Source organism: Pelodiscus sinensis, chromosome 2, assembly GCF_052426305.1.
Source record: "Pelodiscus sinensis isolate ZL-2025 chromosome 2, ASM5242630v1, whole genome shotgun sequence".
Classification (NCBI taxonomy): domain Eukaryota; kingdom Metazoa; phylum Chordata; order Testudines; family Trionychidae; genus Pelodiscus; species Pelodiscus sinensis.
In genome coordinates this window covers 47,455,130-47,474,390 of record NC_143053.1, presented here as the reverse complement: position 1 = coordinate 47,474,390, position 19,261 = coordinate 47,455,130, and the positions used below count along the sequence as shown (strand labels likewise).

The following is a 19,261-nucleotide window of genomic DNA, read 5'->3' as shown; positions in this document are numbered from 1 at the left end:
CATCTTCCTGGTGCCTCCTGATTTGCCATCGTTCTCTGATGCATATGCCTCTCTTGATGTCAAAAAGGACTTTTCAGCGGTCTCTCACATTTCAGTATAATGCTCTCCCAACTGCCATATGGGAATCCTCTTGTAGTTCACTGTGGGTTTATGCATGTGTCCAGAGCTAGAGAATTTGAAAGTAATATCTGTTGGACCATGTGTACGCTCTAGCTCACCTTGTGCCTCCATCCAGTAATAATGGGCATGGTGGACTGACCATCTCTCCAGTTCCTTCTCACTGCCACGTTTTGGATTGGAACCTGCAGCGTCTGTAGCTTCATCATCTGTCTACAAGATTTTGGTTAGTTTTGCAAATAGTTTTTAATAGTTCTTCTTCGAGTGGCCCCGTGGGTGCTCCACTCTAGGTGTCGGGTCCCGTCCCGGCGCTGCGGCTCGGAGACTTTTCATAGCCGTGCTCCGCCGGCTCGCGCATGTGTGGTTCCCCAGGATAGCGTTCGCGCCTTTGATCAGCCGCACACGAGCCAGCAACCGTCAGTTCCTCTCAACCGTCTCAGGTCGCGGTCGGAGCTCCCTGATCTCTTCTTCAGTTATGGTTTTAGATAGTTGCTTACCTGTAAATAGTTAAAAATTTTAGTGTTAGCTGTGTTCCTGTTACTTGTTACTTATTCTCTTGTTTAAAAAAAAAAAAAAAAAAGTTTTTCTTTCAAACCTGCTTTTCACTCAGAAGCGGTGCGGTGAAGCGCTAGACTGTGAAACTGACTACCCACAGCGGGGGTTACAGCTGCGATCAGTTTTTCGTTTAACTCTACTGACAATGCCAGGATCAACTGGTTTTAAAAAATGTTCAGTGTGCCGTGAAGCCATGCCAACGGCTGATGGCTATGACACGTGCATTAGGTGCCTGGGGGAGACTCATGTCCCTGACAAGTGCACCCATTGCCGTAAGTTAACTTCAAGAGCCTGGAGGGAGCGGGAAATGAAGATAAGGATGCTGATGTTTGGCAAGGCGTTGCAGCCTGATCCTATCCCTCCAGCAGCCACAAAAACCTCCCATCACAAGAGGAGAGCAGCTTCTCTGGGACCGGCTGACTCCAGAGCGTCAAAGCCGTCCCCGACGCTCTCCCTCCCTGCGGCAGTCTCAACCCCGGCAGCGGCTTCTAAAGTGAACCCCGGGGGGTCCGGACAACTTGCTGGGGCTGGCATAAGTGAGCCCCCACCATCCGGAGGGAGAGCGGCTTCAGCGCCGATACCAGGAGCGGCACCGCAGCTGACCAGCAAGCCTGCATTGGCTTCAGCCGCACGCTCCTTGAAATTGACGAGCCCTCCGGCGCCGCAATTGACCAGCCTCCCGGCACCGGCTTCAACGGCTTCTGCGGCGCCCAGCGGATCAGCGCTTATTTCGCCATCCCCGGCAGTGACGTCTGCACCGTCTCCTCCAGCACCGAGACCTGAGGCGGGACACGCCAGTGCCTCAGACTCGGCACCATTGCTAACCCCGGCACCGGGGGCCCTGCCGTCACCCACACCAGATCAGCAGCAGCTGACCTCTCCGGCACCGTCTCACCTTCACTCGGTGCCTGGTTCCCCTGTGCTTCGGGCTAGGGATGAGACTTCAACATATAGAAAGTCATTGTCAAACACCCATTATAGGGACAGATCTCTTTCCCCGTCTGCTTCACCAAAAAGGCGAAGTCACTATCACAGCTACTTTTCCCTCTCGAGGAGTAGGTACAGCCGGCACGATTATAGGGACGCGGTGTATTTAGATGCACATTGGTCCCGTTCGCGATCCTGGTCGCCCTCCCGTCTCTCGAGGTACGGATCGATGAGGCGTTCTCCATGCCGCATCTATTATATCCAGCATGGTAGCGCACGTTCTTCTCGATACCCCTCTCCGTCACGCTCTGAACGTTACTGTGAGTGCTATCATAGATCATATGTCGATCGTCCCCAGCGTGACCATTCACCACCATCGCATAGGGGATCTTCTCACATCTGCCAATCACCGTTAGTGGAATACTTACCTCATCAATCACAACTAGGAGCCCAACAATCCAGTTAGACCAATCCGAACCAGAGGAAGGTCAGTTATCGGAAACAGAGGACCCTAAGACGGAAGCTTCCCCAACAGATTGCCCATCGTCTTCCCCGGATGAAGCGATTTGCCCAGTTGAAATCTCCCCACCGGATGATCTGAAACATTTTCAGGAACTCTTCAAACGAGTGGCAGACACGCAGGACGTACAGCTAGCAGATGTGCCTGTTAAGAAACATCGCCTTTTTAAGAACCTCCGCCCTCAACAACGTGCGAAAGTCACGTTACCAATCGATGAGGCGATTATGGAAGTGGCAGACGAGATATGGCAAACCCCAACATCAGTTGCACCTACAAGTAAAAAAGCTGATAGAAAATATTTTGTTCCAGCAAAGGGGTTGGACTTTTTATTTAATCTCCCCCAACCCAATTCACTGGTAGTAGACGCAGCGCAACGTAGGGGTAAGGTGCCACAATACAGAAATACCCTTTCGGACAAGGACAATAAAAAATTGGATGTTTTGGGGAGGAAAGTCTATTCCTCAGCTACACTTTTACTTCGCATTGCAAATTACTCAGCCCATTTGTCGAACCATAACTTCGATAATTACTCCAAACTAGCAGATTTGTTGCACCATCTCCTGGACACCAAGAAACCACTCCTGAAAGCAATAGTACAGGAGGGGTACGCGTCATGTAGCACTGCACTTCAGATTGCTATGGACGTGGCAGACACAGCAGCTCGGGCCGCTGCGACTGGTATCGCCATGAGGAGATCATCTTGGCTTTCGTCAGCAGGGGCGCCGAAGGGGTTGCAAAGCAAGGTTGAGGATCTGCCCTTTGACAAATTTAAACTTTTTGCGGCAAACACTGATGAGATCCTCCACTCGGGAAAAGACTCACGCACCACGCTACGTACACTGGGGATGTACACATCTTCCTTCAAACGTAGGCGTTATTTCCCTTACCAACGGAGATATGACTTCAATTTTGCTAGACAGCAATCACGTCCTTTTGACAACCAGCGTCCTAGACAATGCCCCCAGCGTTAACGACCACAGCAGAACCGTTCGGGTAATCGGCAGTCGACTAAGCAACAGATTTGACTTGCTTGTCGAGGATGCAAACCAATTGCCTTTAGTCAATACGGAAGCTCAATCTTTTTCACCATCGTCTACGCTCTTTTTACCACCACTGGTCTACGATCGCCACAGACAGATGGGTGCGAGAGGTAGTTCAATCCGGCCTCTCCATCCCTTTTCTCTCTATTCCCTCTACCACTCCCCCGTCCCCGTCCCTCTTCAGGGACCCCCTCACGAGAAACTGTTGGAACAAGAAGTTCAATGTTTGCTCACCATCGGGGCGATAGAGTTCCCAAGAAGTTTTGGGGAAAAGGTTTTTACTCCCGATATTTTCTCATACCAAAGAAATCGGGAGGATGGAGACCCATCCTGGACCTTCAAAAGCTTAAACCGGCATCTTCGGAGGCAGCGTTTCAAGATGGTAACCTTATCAACCATTCTTCCGTCATTGAACAAGAAGGATTGGTTTGCAGTCCTCGACTTGCAAGACGCTTATTTCCACATAGAAATTCACGTGGCACACAGACATTTCCTTCGTTTCCGATTGGGGAGTGAGCATTACCAGTACAGGGTCCTACCATTCGGCCTGGCATGTGCTCCCAGGGTTTTCACCAAGATGTTAGCAGTAGTCGCGGCCCACCTACGCAGACTAGGGGTGACAATATTTCCCTACTTAGACGATTGCCTTCTCAGGGGTACGACCTATATGGAAACATGTCATATGGTTCGGACAGTATCCGACGAATTTGCTACTCTGGGTCTTCTCATAAACTTGAAGTCAACACTAGTTCCATCCCAAAATCTCATGTTCATAGGTGCGCACCTCGATTCAGCTATGGCGTGCGCAAATTTACCGATGGAACGTTTTATAATAATCAAAGAATTGATACACACAATGGTCCACGCTCCAACAATTCCCACACGCATCTGTCTACAGCTGTTGGGGCATATGGCTGCTGCCACCATCGTAGTGTGCAACGCAAGGTTACGTTTTCGTTGCCTCCAGCACTGGTTAGCCCCGGTTTACTTCCCGTCAAGGCACAGTGTCCACAGACCGGTAGTGGTACCACAGTATGTCCGGGAATCCCTGCGGTGGTGGACCAACCCGACCAATCTTCTCACGGGCGTCCCATTTCATCGCCCTCAATCTACTACACAAATAACTACAGATGCCTCCCTCATAGGCTGGGGAGCTCACATGGGCCATTCCACGGTCCAGGGACGTTGGTCGCCACGAGAAATGCTACTGCACATCAATCTGCTCGAGTTGAGAGCAGTGCGGCATGCCTGCAAGCATTTTCAGTCACACATTCAAAATACAACGACCAGGATTTTAACGGACAACATGGCGACTATGTTTTATATAAACAAGCAAGGAGGTGCCTGATCCCACTCTCTTTGCGCAGAGAGCATCCGTTTATGGAACTGGTGTATTGCCAACAACACTGTTCTAACAGCTTCCTACTTGCCGGGTGTCGACAATTTAGTAGCGGACTCTCTCAGCAGGCATTTTCCACACGACCACGAGTGGGAGATTCGCACGGACGTACTCAATCGTATTTTCGCTCGATGGGGATTTCCAACGATAGATCTGTTTGCGACAGAACTCAATTTGAAATGTCCCAATTATTGTTCGAGAGCTGGGATAGGACATCACTCGCTGGGGGACGCCTTCCTTCTCCACTGGGGAACGGCACTACTGTACGCTTTCCCACCGACAGTATTAATTCCCAGGGTTCTCGAAAAGATCAATGTAGACAAAGCTCGGATAATCCTTCTAGAGCCAGCATGGGCTCGTCAGCCTTGGTTTTCAATGCTCCACCAGATGTCAGTGAAAACGCCATATCCTCTACCTTCTCTTCCGAATCTGTTGACCCAGGACAACGGATCCATCAGTCATCCGCGACCAGAGGTTCTACACCTCACTGCATGGATGCTGGCTGGTTTACCGACTCTGAGCAATCCTGCTCTCAGCGAGTCAAGTAAGTGTTGATGCACAATCGAAAACAATCTACACGAACCGCTTATACAGCTAAGTGGGCAAAGTTCCAAGCATGGTGTGCGGACAATAATGTGGACTTGCGGTTTGCATCCTTACCTTGTATATTGGATTATCTTTTACAACTACACGACAATGGCTTGACAATTGTATCGCTACAGGTACACTTGGCAGCAATCAATGCATTCCACCATAGGGATGACGATATTTCCTTGTTCGCTCACCCTACTACAAAAAGGTTCCTGAAGGGACTTTCAAATCTCCACCCTCCCCGGAGGCCTCCTCCTCCCTCATGGAACTTGGATCTGGTCCTACAAACTTTGACTCGTCCCCCTTTTGAGCCTTTAGCGACGGTAATATTGCACTTACTTACAGTCAAGCTGGCATTTCTCCTAGCCCTCACTTCAGCTCGCAGAGTGAGTGAGATAGCAACTTTTATGGCTTCGCCGCCCTATACAGTTTTTTCGAAAGAATCGGTAATGTTGAGGACCCATCCAGCGTTTATTCCAAAGGTGTCTTCTGAATTCCACATAAACGAACCGGTAGTTTTACCATGCTTCTTCCCAAAACCCCATACCTCAACGCAAGCAGCACACTTACATATGTTGGATGTGAGAAGAGCGTTGGCGTTTTACATCTACGGAACACGGGGTTTTAGGAAAACAGACCATTTGCTAGTGTCAGTGGCAAGTCACTCAAATGGACAGCCTTTAACTTCTCAGTGTATTTCCAAGCTCATAGTGTTGTGTATATCCATGTGCCATTCGCTGCGAGGGAAGCCTCTCCCCTCTCATCCCAAAGCTCATTCAACTAGGGCACTTGCTGCTACTATGGCCTGTCTCAGTGGGGTGTCCTTTCGTGACATTTGCAGAGCGGCAACATGGTCCTCGCATGCGACTTTTGTGAAGCACTACACCATAGTCGATCAGCTTACTTCAGATTATTCTGTGGCTACAGCAGTACTGAATTGTGCTGGTAGTCTTGATTCCGGAGCACTTTAATTCTGTTCTGTGTACTGCTCTGGAGTCACCTAGAGTGGAGCACCCACGGGGCCACTCGAAGGAAAAAAAGAAGTTACTCACCCTGTGAAGTAACGATTGTTCTTCGAGATGTGCCCCGTGGGTGCTCCACGACCCGCCCTTCCATTCCGCTCCGGAAATTTCTTCTTAATGTTCCTTACAGATGAGCGGATGAGAGGAACTGACGGTTGCCGGCTCGTGCGCGGCTGATCAAAGGCGCGAATGCTATCCTGGGGAACCACGCATGCACGAGCCGGCAGAGCACGGCTATGAAAAGTCTCCGAGCCACGGCGCCGGGACAGGACCTGACACCTAGAGTGGAGCACCCACGGGGCACATCTCGAAGAACAATCGTTACTTCACAGGGGGTATGTCTACACTACCCTCCTAATTCGAACTAGCGGGGTAATGTAGGCATACCGCACTTGCAAATGAAGCCCGGGATTTGAATTTCCCGGGCTTCATTTGCATAAGCTGGGCGCCGCCATTTTTAAATCCCGGCTAGTTCGAACCCCGTGCCGCGTGTAGCCATGCGGCACCGGGTTCGAACTAGCCGGGATTTAAAAATGGCGGAGCCCGGCTTATGCAAATGAAGCCCGGGAAATGCAAATCCCGGGCTTCATTTGCAAGTGCAGTATGCCTACATTACCCCGCTAGTTTGAACTAGCGGGGTAGTGTAGACCTACCCAGGGTGAGTAACTTCTTTTTTTTGTAAAGTCTCTTTGGGGGAATCCCTGTGTCCTGTTCAGGTATTTGACTATGCCCAGGATTCTAGGCTTCATACAGTTTGTTTCCAGCCCATGAACCTTCTCTATAGTGATCACCAACTCTTCCTTGACTGTCTTGGGGACAGAATGGGAACTTCCTCTCTAGAAATATCTCATGGAGAAGGCCATGAGGACTCAGTTGGACTATAGCCAAGGAACCCTCTGTCTCTCCATACATCAACCTGATTCAACAAGAAGTGCATCTACTGGTTCAGGAGAACTTACCCTCACAGATGCCTCCCAGTGACATCTTGTTGGAAATCCAGGAAACTCTTATAAGAATGAAATTAAGTCTTCCACTAAATCCATTTTAGAATAGTCAGATTCATCTCTGAACTAGCCCATCAGCTTGAGGACTTACAATGTCCTTAAGTCTGAGAGACATGACAATAAAACCCCAAAGCATTGGGCTACATCTGTCCCCTACCATTATTCATCAGTACCATCATTCTCAGCACTTTCCATACCCTACAGTCCACCAACACCAACAAAGACTGATCATAGTCAACTCCTCCTATCCATGTAACTGGTCTTTCTTGGCTGATACACAGTCTCGTCTGGTTCCACAGTTACATATAAGTAGAATCCTTTTCACAGTGGGGAGATCTGAATCTGTTGCTGCTTCAGAGGACATTTTTCGCTTCCCTGAATCTGGAATTCCTTTCTTCATCGTGCTCCCTTTTTTCCAGGGAGAAAACACCATCAAGGGAGATGACCTCTGGAAGGAGTTTCTCGCCTATCCTGTACACATAATACAACATTCCTCCAAAGGTAACAACAGTACTGCCACTGGAATTGGAATCAGCCTTCTCCTGATCAGGAGATTTTGAACTACCCAATGAACCTTTTGTCTCACATCCTATACATCCTTTGCCACCCAAAAGACTTGCATTAGCTTGAGATAAAATTCTGCCTAATCTTATTTGGAGCTATTGGTACTCAATGCCTTGGGGACTTCTGTGACCATCTAAGGACCAGCACTTCATTGCAGAGTTGGCCTGATCTGCTAGGGAGTCCTTCCTTGCCTCCCCTCTAAGGGGACACTCAGATCTATCCCTGGATCCTACAGAGGAGGAGGTATGTTACACACTGGATCTGGCAGTTCTGCTGTAACCAGGTTCAAACGAAATGGTGACTTCTGTGTGTCCACCAATTGCCATTGTTCTTTACAGTGCTGCTGGAGAAATACAGATGCATCTTGATGACTGCCAGCACAAAGTCTTGGATCCGGACAAGTGGAGGATGTCTAACAGAAAAGCTCTCCCTGTAAATGAAGCCATACTCTAGACAGGTAGGCAGAAGTGTGCCACTTGTATTCACACAAGAATGAAGAGGGGAGAAGTGTTAAAGTATGCCAGCCAAAGGGACAGAATTTTTGTTTTCTCATATCACTCCCAACTTACTGTCCAAACTTTCAGTGGTTTGGTCTTCTAGATAGTATTCTGCCCTTAAAACTGCAGTCTTTTGACTTGGACTGGGCTCCGAAGATCCTGTTTCCTGAAGATAATGCACTGTAATCACCTGAAATGAGTGCTCATTGGAAAACTACTTGAAGAAGGAAAGATTACTTTCCTTGTGGCCTAATTGGAGTTCTGTAAGATGTATCTCTATGACTACGCCATTGCCCACCCTCTTTCCCTTCTTCAGGATATCCTCTGTGGAGTTATGCAGTGAAGAAGGAACTAAGGAGAGAAAGTTCGCTCCTTGCGGCCCAATATAGCCTCAGTTAAGGGCATAAGTTCTATGTGTAGGGCTTCTGTGTGGGCCATATGGGCACTGTTATAAAAAAAAAATCAAATTGAAGATGTATATGGGGAACATGCTCCCTTGAAATAGAGCATCCTTTGGAATATACATCTAGAAGAATTCCAGTTCTGCATAAGGTCGGTAGTCTTCTTTTATTTTGTATACTTTTTATCATTTCTTTTGTTCATCCCCTTCAAGGCAAAGAAACCCATGATTTTTTTTTCAGCAGTGGTGTGCAGTCATCTCTAAGTGAGTGATGCTGTCCTATACTAAAGCTGTTTCGTATTCAAAATATCTTAAAAACTAAGGGTGTTCTGCTTGTCTTGTGTTGTGGAGAGCTGTAGAGGTGCAGAAGTGAGAATTCTGCAAATACCAAAGAAGTAGAATTATAAGGCTAGTAACTTTTTCTTCTAGGGGCTCATCTGAAGCAAAAATCATCGTAACATCCAAATGTGACAAGCATGATTGATTTCAAGTAGTATATAATCAAATACTAATTCACTCGTAGGAAACAAAGATATTCTTTGAAAGCCATTAGTCTTATTGATTAAAAAAAAAAGAATGAAAATTTTATGTTGGCAGGTTTGTCTGTGGTAAGTACAATGTATTTCCATTTTTTTATAACAGGTGCCATTATTTCTTTAATATAACAAAGTAGGAAAACAGTATAATCATATGTAATTGCACTTTTCTGTTGACTAATCAAAGTACAGTATTTGTGTTCTATATTCATGGAATTATAGCTTCTTCATCTGAAGTCTGTCATTGCTTTAATAATATCTTTTACCATTATCACTCTTTCTCAGGCTACCTTGAAACATATTTACTTCTTTCTCTTCAGAACAGATTAGACAATTGTTAAAATATGTCATCTCTGACCTTATATTCACTAGTCCTGATTTGCTGACCCACTTCATAACCTGTCAATCAGACATAAATATTCAAAAAAGGAAAGAGAAATTGGATGTTTTGTTGCTTACTTGGCTCTTTTTACAACTACTTCCAATGTATTTGTCATGTTTGCTGGATAGTTTAGTTACATTATCTATAGTTCCCATTAATAGTAAAACAAAAGCAATGAAGAATGAAAAAACAAATACATAGGAGAACACACTTGTACCCAATGACTGGAAGATAGCTAATGTAACGCCAATATTTAAAAAGAGCTCTAGAGGCAATCCGGGAAATTATAGACCGGCAAGTCTAACGTCAGTACTGGGCAAATTAAAGAATAAATTGTCAGACACATAGGAAAACATAATTTGTTGGTCAAAAGTCAACATGGTTTCTGTAAAGGGAAATCATGTCTTACTAATCTAGTAGAGTTCTTTGAAGGGGTCAACAAACATGTGGACAAGGGGGATCCAGAAGATAAAGGCTTTCTGGAAATCTAAGTACACTATGACAAGGTCCCTCACCAAAGGCCCTTATGTAAATTAAATTTTCATGGGATAAGAGGGAAGATCCTTTCATGGACTGAGAACTGGTTAAAAGACAGGAAACAAAGGTTAGGAATAAATGGTAAATTTTCAAAATGGGGAGAGGTAACTAGTGGTGTTCCCCAAGGGTCAGTCCTAGAATCAATCCTATTCAGCATATTCATAAATGATCTGGAAAAAGGGGTAAAGAGTGAGGTGGCAAAGTTTGCAGACAATACTAAACTGCTCAAGGTAGTTAAGACCAAAGCAGACTGTGAAGAACTTCAAAGAGATCTCACCAAACTAAGCGACTGGGCAACAAAATGGCAAATAAAATTTAATGTGGATAAATATAAAGCAATGCATATTGGGAAAAATAACCCCAACTACACATATAATATGATAGGGGCTAATTTAGCTACAACTAATCAGGAAAGAGATCTTGGAGTCGTCATGGATAGTTCTCTGAAGATGTCCACGCAGTGTGCAGCAGCAGTCAAAAAAGCAAACAGGATGTGAGGAATCATTAAAAAGGGATAGAAAAGATGGAGAATATCTTATTGCTCTTATATAAATCCATGGTATGCCTACATCTGGAATATTGCATACAGATGTGGTTTCCTCATCTCAAAAAAGATATACTGGCATTAGAAAAGGTTCAGAGAAGGGCAACAAAAATGTTTAGGGGTTTGGAATGGGTCCCAGATGAGGAGAGATTAAAGAGACAGGGACTTTTCAGCTTGGAAAAAAGGAGACTAAGGGGGGATATGATAGAGGTATATAAAATCATGAGTGGTGTGGAGAAAGTGAATAAGGAAAAATTATTTACTTGTTCCCATAATATAAGAACTAGGGGCCATCAAATGAAAATAATTGGCAGCAGGTTTAAAACATACAAAAGGAAGTTTTTCTTCACACAGTGCATAGTCAATCTGTGGAACTCCTTGCCTGAGGAGGCTGTAAGGCTAGGACTATAACAGGGTTTAAAAGAGAACTAAATAAATTAATGGAGGTTAAGTCCATCAATGGCTATTAGCCACTATGGATAAGGAATGGTGTCCGCAGCCTCTGTCTGTCAGGGGATGGAGATGGATGGCAGGAGAGAGATGGCTTGATTATTACCTGTTCATTCACTCCCTGTGGGGCAACTGGCATTGGCCCTTGTCAGCAGACAGAGTACTGGGCTGGATGGACCTTTGGTCTGACCCAGTATGGCCGTTCTTATGTTATGTAACATATTTGCTGGCTACAGTGCTGCTGCATGTTTCTTTATTACAGTTACTATAATTAATCTTAATACAGATTAGAACATTTCAGTCCTCTGAGTCTGCCCCTGAAAGGAAGAGGAAGCTAGTTGCAGATAAATTATAGAAAGTTAAAATGAGATGGTTGATGGTGGATTTTGTTAACCAAAGACATAGGATTAGCTCTTCCTTCATGGTAAGAGAACTATTCTTTTGACCTGAGTGGTCAAATCTACATCATCTTAAGGTAAGAAGACTGTTTGGGTGCCCTGATTACATTTAACTCCCTGCTTTAGTGAGGAGAGAAAAAAAAATCTACATCTTCAAAAAGATGAGTTTAATCTCTTCTGGGATCACAATCAGTAACATGTCTTAACCATAATCATATGGTTATTGCATAACGTTAGTATAGATCAGAGTTACAGTGATTTTGGTGCCTTAAATCTGCATTTCTTAGTTTATATCCCAGTCCAAACCTGTTAAAGTACTAATCTATCCGATAAGCAGATGCCTATTGGATAGTTGACTAGTTGCTCTCTCCCCCTCCCCATCGCTTGCTGTCTCTATCTGATAGAGGCAGTAAAGGGGGAAGTGAGAAGAGGATGGTACTTTAAAGTGGCAGCACCATATGGAGCCTGGGTCAGCTGCTCTGTGCAGCGCTGCCACTTTGAATGCTACAGGGAGCCTGGCGTCAGGCTTCTCACAGCGTTTCAAAGCAGCAGTGCTGTCTGGAGCAATCAGCTGGGACTCCCCAGCTGACCCTGGGTTCCATGCGGCATGCCAGCATTGAAATGTACAAGAGTCCCCAGCGGGGGCTCTTGTGCATTTCAAAGAGGAAGTGCAGCATGGAACCTGGGGCCAGTGTGGGACACTGAGCCCTCTGGGGCTCTTATGCATTTCAAAGTGGAAGCACCCGCGTGGAGCCCTGAGTCAGTGGGACTTCCCACTGGCCCTGGGCTCCTTGCGGCGTTCCAACTCTTAAATGCATGTACAATTGAAAGGCGGAACACGGAAGTGTTTATCAACTAAACAAGTAGTTGACTACTTGACAAGCAAATTAATTGCTAGTTAACATCACTTAGTTTGGATTTCTTTTCAGTGTAAACCTTCCTGATTTTAATCTTCTTCTTTGCCTTTAGCTCCTATGGGAACATAGGCCATCAACGATTTCTTTCTAAGCCTCTCTGTCTTGTGCCACCTTTTCTGATTCTCTCCAGCTTTTGCCCATTTTCCTCACATTCACATCCAGGTCTCTTCTCCAACTATTCTTTGGCCTTCCTCTTCCCCCTTTTCCCTGTGGGTTCCAGAATAGGGATTGTCCAGTAATGCTAGTTGGTGGCTTCCTCAGTGTATGGCCAATCCATTACCATCTTCTCAAAATCTCTTGCTCTATTGGCCATTGCCCTGCTCTTTCCCATAAGCTAATGTTTGTAACCTTCTTAGATTTTGCTTGGGTTTATAATGGCTGGGTTTGAAATTATTACATCTCTATAATAAAAATTATATAAAAACAATAAAAGACAATCCAACACTACTTCTGTGGAAGAAAATTGTGCCTCCCCACTCTATTATAATTATGTATATATTATAATGTATATTATAATTCTCCATTATCTACTAGTTTGTTGAGTCTCAATTCTATGTGTTAATTATAAACATGGATGGGAGATTCACAGTTTTCTTTTACACAAGTTATGTTGATTTGTCTGTATCATAGATGTTTTAAGACTCTGTTAATTATCCTTTCACCTATTTTATCTTGGACTGAAATAAAGCTCTCTAATTTGTGACTTCAAGAATCCTCTATAGTGCCTTTTTAAAAACTAGTTACAATATTTGCTATCCTTTAGGTTTGTGGCTGATTTGAAGGAGAGATTATTTTTGTTAAAGGATTAGACGCTGCATTCTTAAGTTTCTTCGGAAATCTTGGATGTACACATCTGGAGACTTGTAGTTGTTTTGTATTATCAGTTTGCTCTAGTAGTTTTTTTTATAAACATCTTAATCTCTGATCATGTCTCCTCTTTACCTAAAAAGTTCTAGAGTAAATAATAATTTAGCCCTCATCCTGCAAAATCATATATGCATGTGCTTAATTTTTTATTAATATGAGTGGCTCTGTGAGCTTCATTCTTGTAATAGTTTTAAACACACTTCTTTGGAATTGGACTTTACTTCTCTTCAGTTTTGTTTGTTCCATTTAACTGTCCCCTTCGTATTTTTGCAGCTGAAAGGATACATGGATTCTTTTGCAGCTTCCTGTTTGTGACAGATGTAGAAAATTTCTTGTTTTCATTTTTTTTTTTTTTTTACTGGTCTTCAGAGTGCCTCTTAATCCATTTAATTTCTGTTTTACATTTCAACTGCCATGAATTGTTCCATTTTGCTTTTGGATAATCCAGTTCTTCATTGAATATATTTTGCTCCTCAAAACATTGAGTACTTAAAGATGCTGTCAGAAAATGAGGAAAAACTATTTCAATCTGTATCTGTGCAGTTTGATGTTTGTCTACCCCAGTGTTTTCAAAGTCAATCGGCAGACCGGAGCCAGAGGGAACAGTGAGGCTCCGTGGCTGCGAATCTGGTAAATAAACACACTGGGAGTCCAGTTAGCAGGTTTCTCAGAGTGGTTTTGTGGGCCACTTTGAAAAACACTGGTCTACACTGAAAAAATGACATGTGAAATGGAAGCTACATTACTTTGCACCCTATCAACTATACATTACTTGAAACATTATGCTTACGCTATACTCGGTACCAAATGGTGAAACAACATGTTACCAAACTTATTTCTATCATGACTAGTATTAAAAAAAACAAACCACCAAAACCCTCCTTTATGAAAATAGCAATGCATGATTACCCCCCTCACCTAACCCTGTGCTATCTTCCTGCCGCCAGCTGAGCGTTGCTGCCTGAGTCGTGGCATCTCCAAGACTTCCGTGCCAGGTTCCGCACAGCCTCCTGGCCACATAGCAAACTGCTCTTCCACAGCCAGGGGAAAACCTTGCCCCTGCACAGTGCTGGTTGGCTAAGACGCAGGGCAGGACGTTCCGCTGCAGCTGTTGGGAGAGGGAGGGGAGTTGCGGGGAAATGTATCTGAATCCCAACCTCCAGAGCCGCTGCTGCGGCCCTGGCAGCCAGTACTTTGTGGAGCAGCGGTTGGGAACCACTGCTTTAGATAAAGTATATCCGTTGTATATTTTAGATTATTCTGTGTATCCGTTGAGTTGGAAAAATCTGTAGACTTCTTAATCACCTTTTTATATCTGCTTTTGGATTTGTTTTATGTGAGTTACCAACTATTCTCCTTTACTCTTACTGTCGTACTGGAAATGTTAACTAACAGGATGATACATGCATCTGACGAAGTGGGTCTTTGCCCACGAAAGCTTATGCTCCTACACTTCAGTTAGTCTATAAGGTGCCACAGGACTCCTCGTCGCTTTTGCAGATTCAGACTAACACGGCTACCCCTCTGATACTTAACAGGATGATTGGGATTCTATAGGTTGTAAGAATAGAAAAGGTGCATTTTATTTCCTATGGATGTCTTATTCTGTGTAATTATTTCTGTATTAAAACTACCAGCAGGTGGCCACGGTGGTGGTGGTGTTTTTTTTTTTTTTAAATGTCAACTTGATTTTGATCAAAAGCTTTCCCTTTCTTGGTCACAGAAGTTATATTTGTAAGATTTTTTGTGACATGTTGTTGGCAAATAGAGTTTTCACCAGACAATAAATTCATTAGCAACGTAAAGCGGTCTTAGTGAAGAAATTGAAGACTTCTCAGCTAATTGATGTCAATCATACATTCAGTTCTTGGGATACTGTTCATCCTTTTCAGTGCTTCTTTATATTTAGGATATATTGGATCAAAAATTATCATTTTAGTTTTCAGTTTTCTCCAGAGTTAAATTTATTCAGTTTCTGTTAGATTACTGGTTTCTGAAAAACTGTATAGGGGTATGTCTACACTACCCCGCTAGTTCGAACTAGCGGGGTAATGTATGCATACCGAACTTGCTAATGAAGCCCGGAATTTGAATTTCCCGGGCTTCATTAGCATAAAGCCGGCTCCGCCATTTTTAAAAGCCAGCTAGTGCGAACCCCGTGCCGCGCGGCTAGACGCGGCACGGGCTAGATAGTTCGAACTACGTAGCCATTCCGATCTATCTGTACACCTCGTTCCACGAGGCGTACAGATAATTCAGAATAACTACGTAGTTCGAACTATCTAGCCCGTGCCGTGTGTAGCCGCGCGGCACGGGGTTCGCACTAGCCGGCTTTTAAAAATAGCGGAGCCGGCTTTATGCTAATGAAGCCCGGGAAATTCAAATCCCGGGCTTCATTAGCAAGTTCGGTATGCATACATTACCCCGCTAGTTCGAACTAGCGGGGTAGTGTAGACATACCCTTGAATAGTAGAATACTAGAGCTAGAAGGGATCTAGAGAGGTCATCAAATCCAGTCCCCTGCCCGGAGGGCAGGGCCATGCACCGTCTCTAGACCATCCCTGGAAAATATCCACAACCTCCGTAGGCAATTTATTCCAGTGTTTAACCATCCTGACAGTTACAAAGTTTTTCCTAATGTGCAACCTAAACCTCCCTTGCTGCAGTTTAAGCCCATTGCTTCTTGTCCTAGCATCAGAGGCCAAGGAGAACTTATTTTTCTCCCTCCTCCTTATGACACCCTTTTAGATACCTGAAGACCGCTATCTTGTCCCCTCTCAGTCTTCTCCTTCCCAAGCTAAATAAGCCCAAATCTTTGTCTTCCCTCGTAGCTCATGTTCTCTAGACCTTTAATTATTTTGTTGCTCTTCTCTGGATCTTCTCCAATTTCTCCACATCTTTCTTGAAATGTGGTGCTCAAAACTGGACACTACTCCAGTTGAGGGCCTAATCAGTGCAGAGTAGAGCAGAAGAATGACTTTTTGTGTCTTGCTCACAAAACTCCTGTTAATGCATCCCAGAATGTTTGCTTTTTTTGCTACAGTGTCACACTGTGGACTCATATTAACTTGTGGTCCACTATGACCCCTAGATCCCTTTCTGCAGTACTTCTTCCTAGACAATCACTTTGTATTATGTATGTGTGAAACTGATTGTTCCTTCCTAAGTGGAGTACTTTGCATTTGTCCTTATTAAACTTCATCCTCAGACTATTTCTCCAGTTTGTCCAGATCATTTTGAATCTTCTTTTGGAACGGAAAATAAAGTGACCACCCGTATTTTATAAATCATACAGTAATTTCTAAATCAGAGAATAGTTAAATATTCAAGCAGTTACTGTCAGAGCATAAATTTACACTTGTTCTCACAGCTAAACAGAAAGCAAAGGCTATCATCAGAGGACTTTGTTGTGTCGTCATAAGGAAAGAGCTGTATTTTTAATGGTGTGGTTCAGGGATGGGCAATAAGTAGCCCACCGACTGGACGCAACTGACCAGGATTCGCCACTGGCGGGCCATCAGATACCTGTAGATGCTTAGGTAAATAAATTATGGCCACCTGCAGCTCCCATTAACCATGGTTTGCTGTTCCCAGCCAATGGGAGTTGTGAACAGCCTTATCCGCAGACTCTCACATAAAGCATCTTAGGGTCTGGCAGCAGTGAACACTGGTGAACTGTGTCCGCCTGTCAGACTGCGTAATGCCCACCTGTGATCTGAGTGGAAGACACATTAAAACTCCTTAAATTATTGTAGAGAAGCTAAACTCATTAGCTATACAACTACCATTTTGCGTGTGTCTCAGGAAAAAATAGTTTTCCGTTGTTTGGAACCAGATATGTAAGCTGTTAGAGAAGAAGAGTCAGGGTACACATGTTTTGGTCTTTGTTCTGTCACTGGCTCACTCTGTGAATGTGGGAAAATATTTTTAGCTTTTCTGTGTATTGATTTCCCCATGTGAACCATAACTGAATTTGAGATCTTAGTATAAAAAATGTCAAACAAGTACAAAGTACTATTGGTAATATAATCCTTCAGTTAGATGAAGTAGTAGGCTGAATTGGCGGACTTTAATATCTGAAATAATATTTTTTTTACTTGTAAATTAGGAATCAGAGTCTCAGATCAGTCTGTAAATTATTACCTTCTCTTCCTTTTTAGGTTTTGTCTATATTAAACTAGTTCATTAAAGATTTTAATCTACTACTGATCTAACACACTAAGAGCAGCCAGGGTAATTATTAATATACCTAGTAATAATAGAGAGTGGTGTTGCAAATCGTGTGGTCTATCTTTCTTTAGGTAGCTGGGATAAGTGCAACAATATTAATGAAACTTGGGTATTAGTCATATTCTTTTGGGGGGGAAAAAGTGTTTTAAATGTAGGGTTGAAACTAGTTATTTAGAAATTTTAGGATTAACTTAAATACTGCAAAATACTAGTATGTTAAAACAGTTTATTCATGTACCAAAGCTTTCTTTCAAGTAAGATAAATGGCTTTGAAATCCAAATGGCAACGAAAAGGAAAAAATCACAAGGATTTACCTATCTTATTCTTCATTTAGTTATATGGGCTTACTTATAAGGCATGACAATACTTTATACTAAGTTTTGAATTTTAACTTTCTTGGGCAACTTTCATACAGCTTCTTCAGAAGTTAGTATGCCTTCTGAGTAACAAACTGTTTTTCAATATGACTGTTTGTTAGCATAACTACTGTTCAAGGGATGCCGGAGCAGATTTGTGTGCAAATTCTTTGGTGCAGATAATCTGTATAGAAAAAGACATGATTTTGTTTAAGAATTGACAGAACGTGTACTTTTAAAATATAAAGGTTATCTCCTTTATAGGTTAGATGGAATTATTTATCTAAATTTGGTCTTTAATAAAAATGTATCTCTGATTTGTTCTTTATAACTAGGCCTCGATGTTGTCAGCAGAAAATGATCCACTTGGACCTTTACCACCAGGCTGGGGTAAGATTGAAGCTATAAGCTATTAATTTAGTAATGTGACCATAACAGAAATTTGTCACTTAGTTATTTAATGAATTTTATTCTTTTCAGAAAGGAGAGTGGATTCAAATGATAGGGTGTACTTCGTGAATCACAACACCAAAACAACACAGTGGGAAGACCCCCGAACCCAAGGGTTGGTGTATATAATGTCTGTTTTGGTGTGTGCAAATCAAATTATCCAGCTTAAATTGTTGTTTCTTCATGTGAAAAAAGTTTGTAATTCATTTTAGTTTACAAAATGAAGACCCACTTCCTGAAGGCTGGGAAATCAGATACACTAGAGAAGGTGTCAGATATTTTGTTGATCATAACACCAGGACAACAACTTTCAATGATCCTCGTACTGGAAAATCCTCTGTGTAAGTGAACAGCTAACACAGGTTATTTAAAGGTGTTGATTATTCACCGTTTAATAGTGAATAATAATCCAAATATTTATGAACAGTTAATATTTTATCTGAAATTGCAGTATTAAGTGCAATGCAGTGGCTGCCTTGTAAGTATTTTCTGTTTTGTAGCTTTAACTACCAATCTTACTTTTCTCATTGAAACATTTTGTGATGTAACTTTGTTCTAGGCCTGTCAATTTGCAACAGTTAACTTAAACAAGTAACACAAATTAACTAGATTAAAAATTAATTGCAATTAATCATTTTATTTACACCATTAAATAATAAAATATTTGGATGTTTGGGTACATTTTCAAATACATTGATTTCTAGTACAACAGAATATAGTGTACGGAGTTCACTGTATATTACAAATATTTGCACTCTTTGGGTATGTCTACATTATCCTCCTAGTTCGAACTAGGAGGGTAATGTAGGCATACCGCACTTGCAAATGAAGCCCGGGATTTGAATTTCCCGGGCTTCATTTGCATAAGCGGGGAGCCGCCATTTTTAAAACCCCGCTGGTTCGAACTAGAATTCCTATTCCGAACTACCGGTACACCTCGTAGTACCGGTAGTTCGG

The 19,261-nt window shown here is 43.2% G+C and overlaps 1 protein-coding gene across 3 annotated transcripts in view; it reads left to right on the top strand.

The window, feature by feature from the left end:
- The window catches only part of WWP1 (WW domain containing E3 ubiquitin protein ligase 1), a 160,484-nt gene that overhangs the window by 94,787 nt on the left and 46,436 nt on the right, over positions 1–19,261 (top strand). For all 3 annotated transcript variants that reach the window (XM_006112979.5, XM_014581648.4, XM_075920431.2), the window contains exons 11-13: positions 18,190–18,244; positions 18,335–18,419; positions 18,517–18,645. In XM_006112979.5, coding sequence (XP_006113041.1) covers positions 18,190–18,244; positions 18,335–18,419; positions 18,517–18,645 — 269 coding nt within the window. The remainder of the gene's footprint in view (positions 1–18,189; positions 18,245–18,334; positions 18,420–18,516; positions 18,646–19,261) is intronic.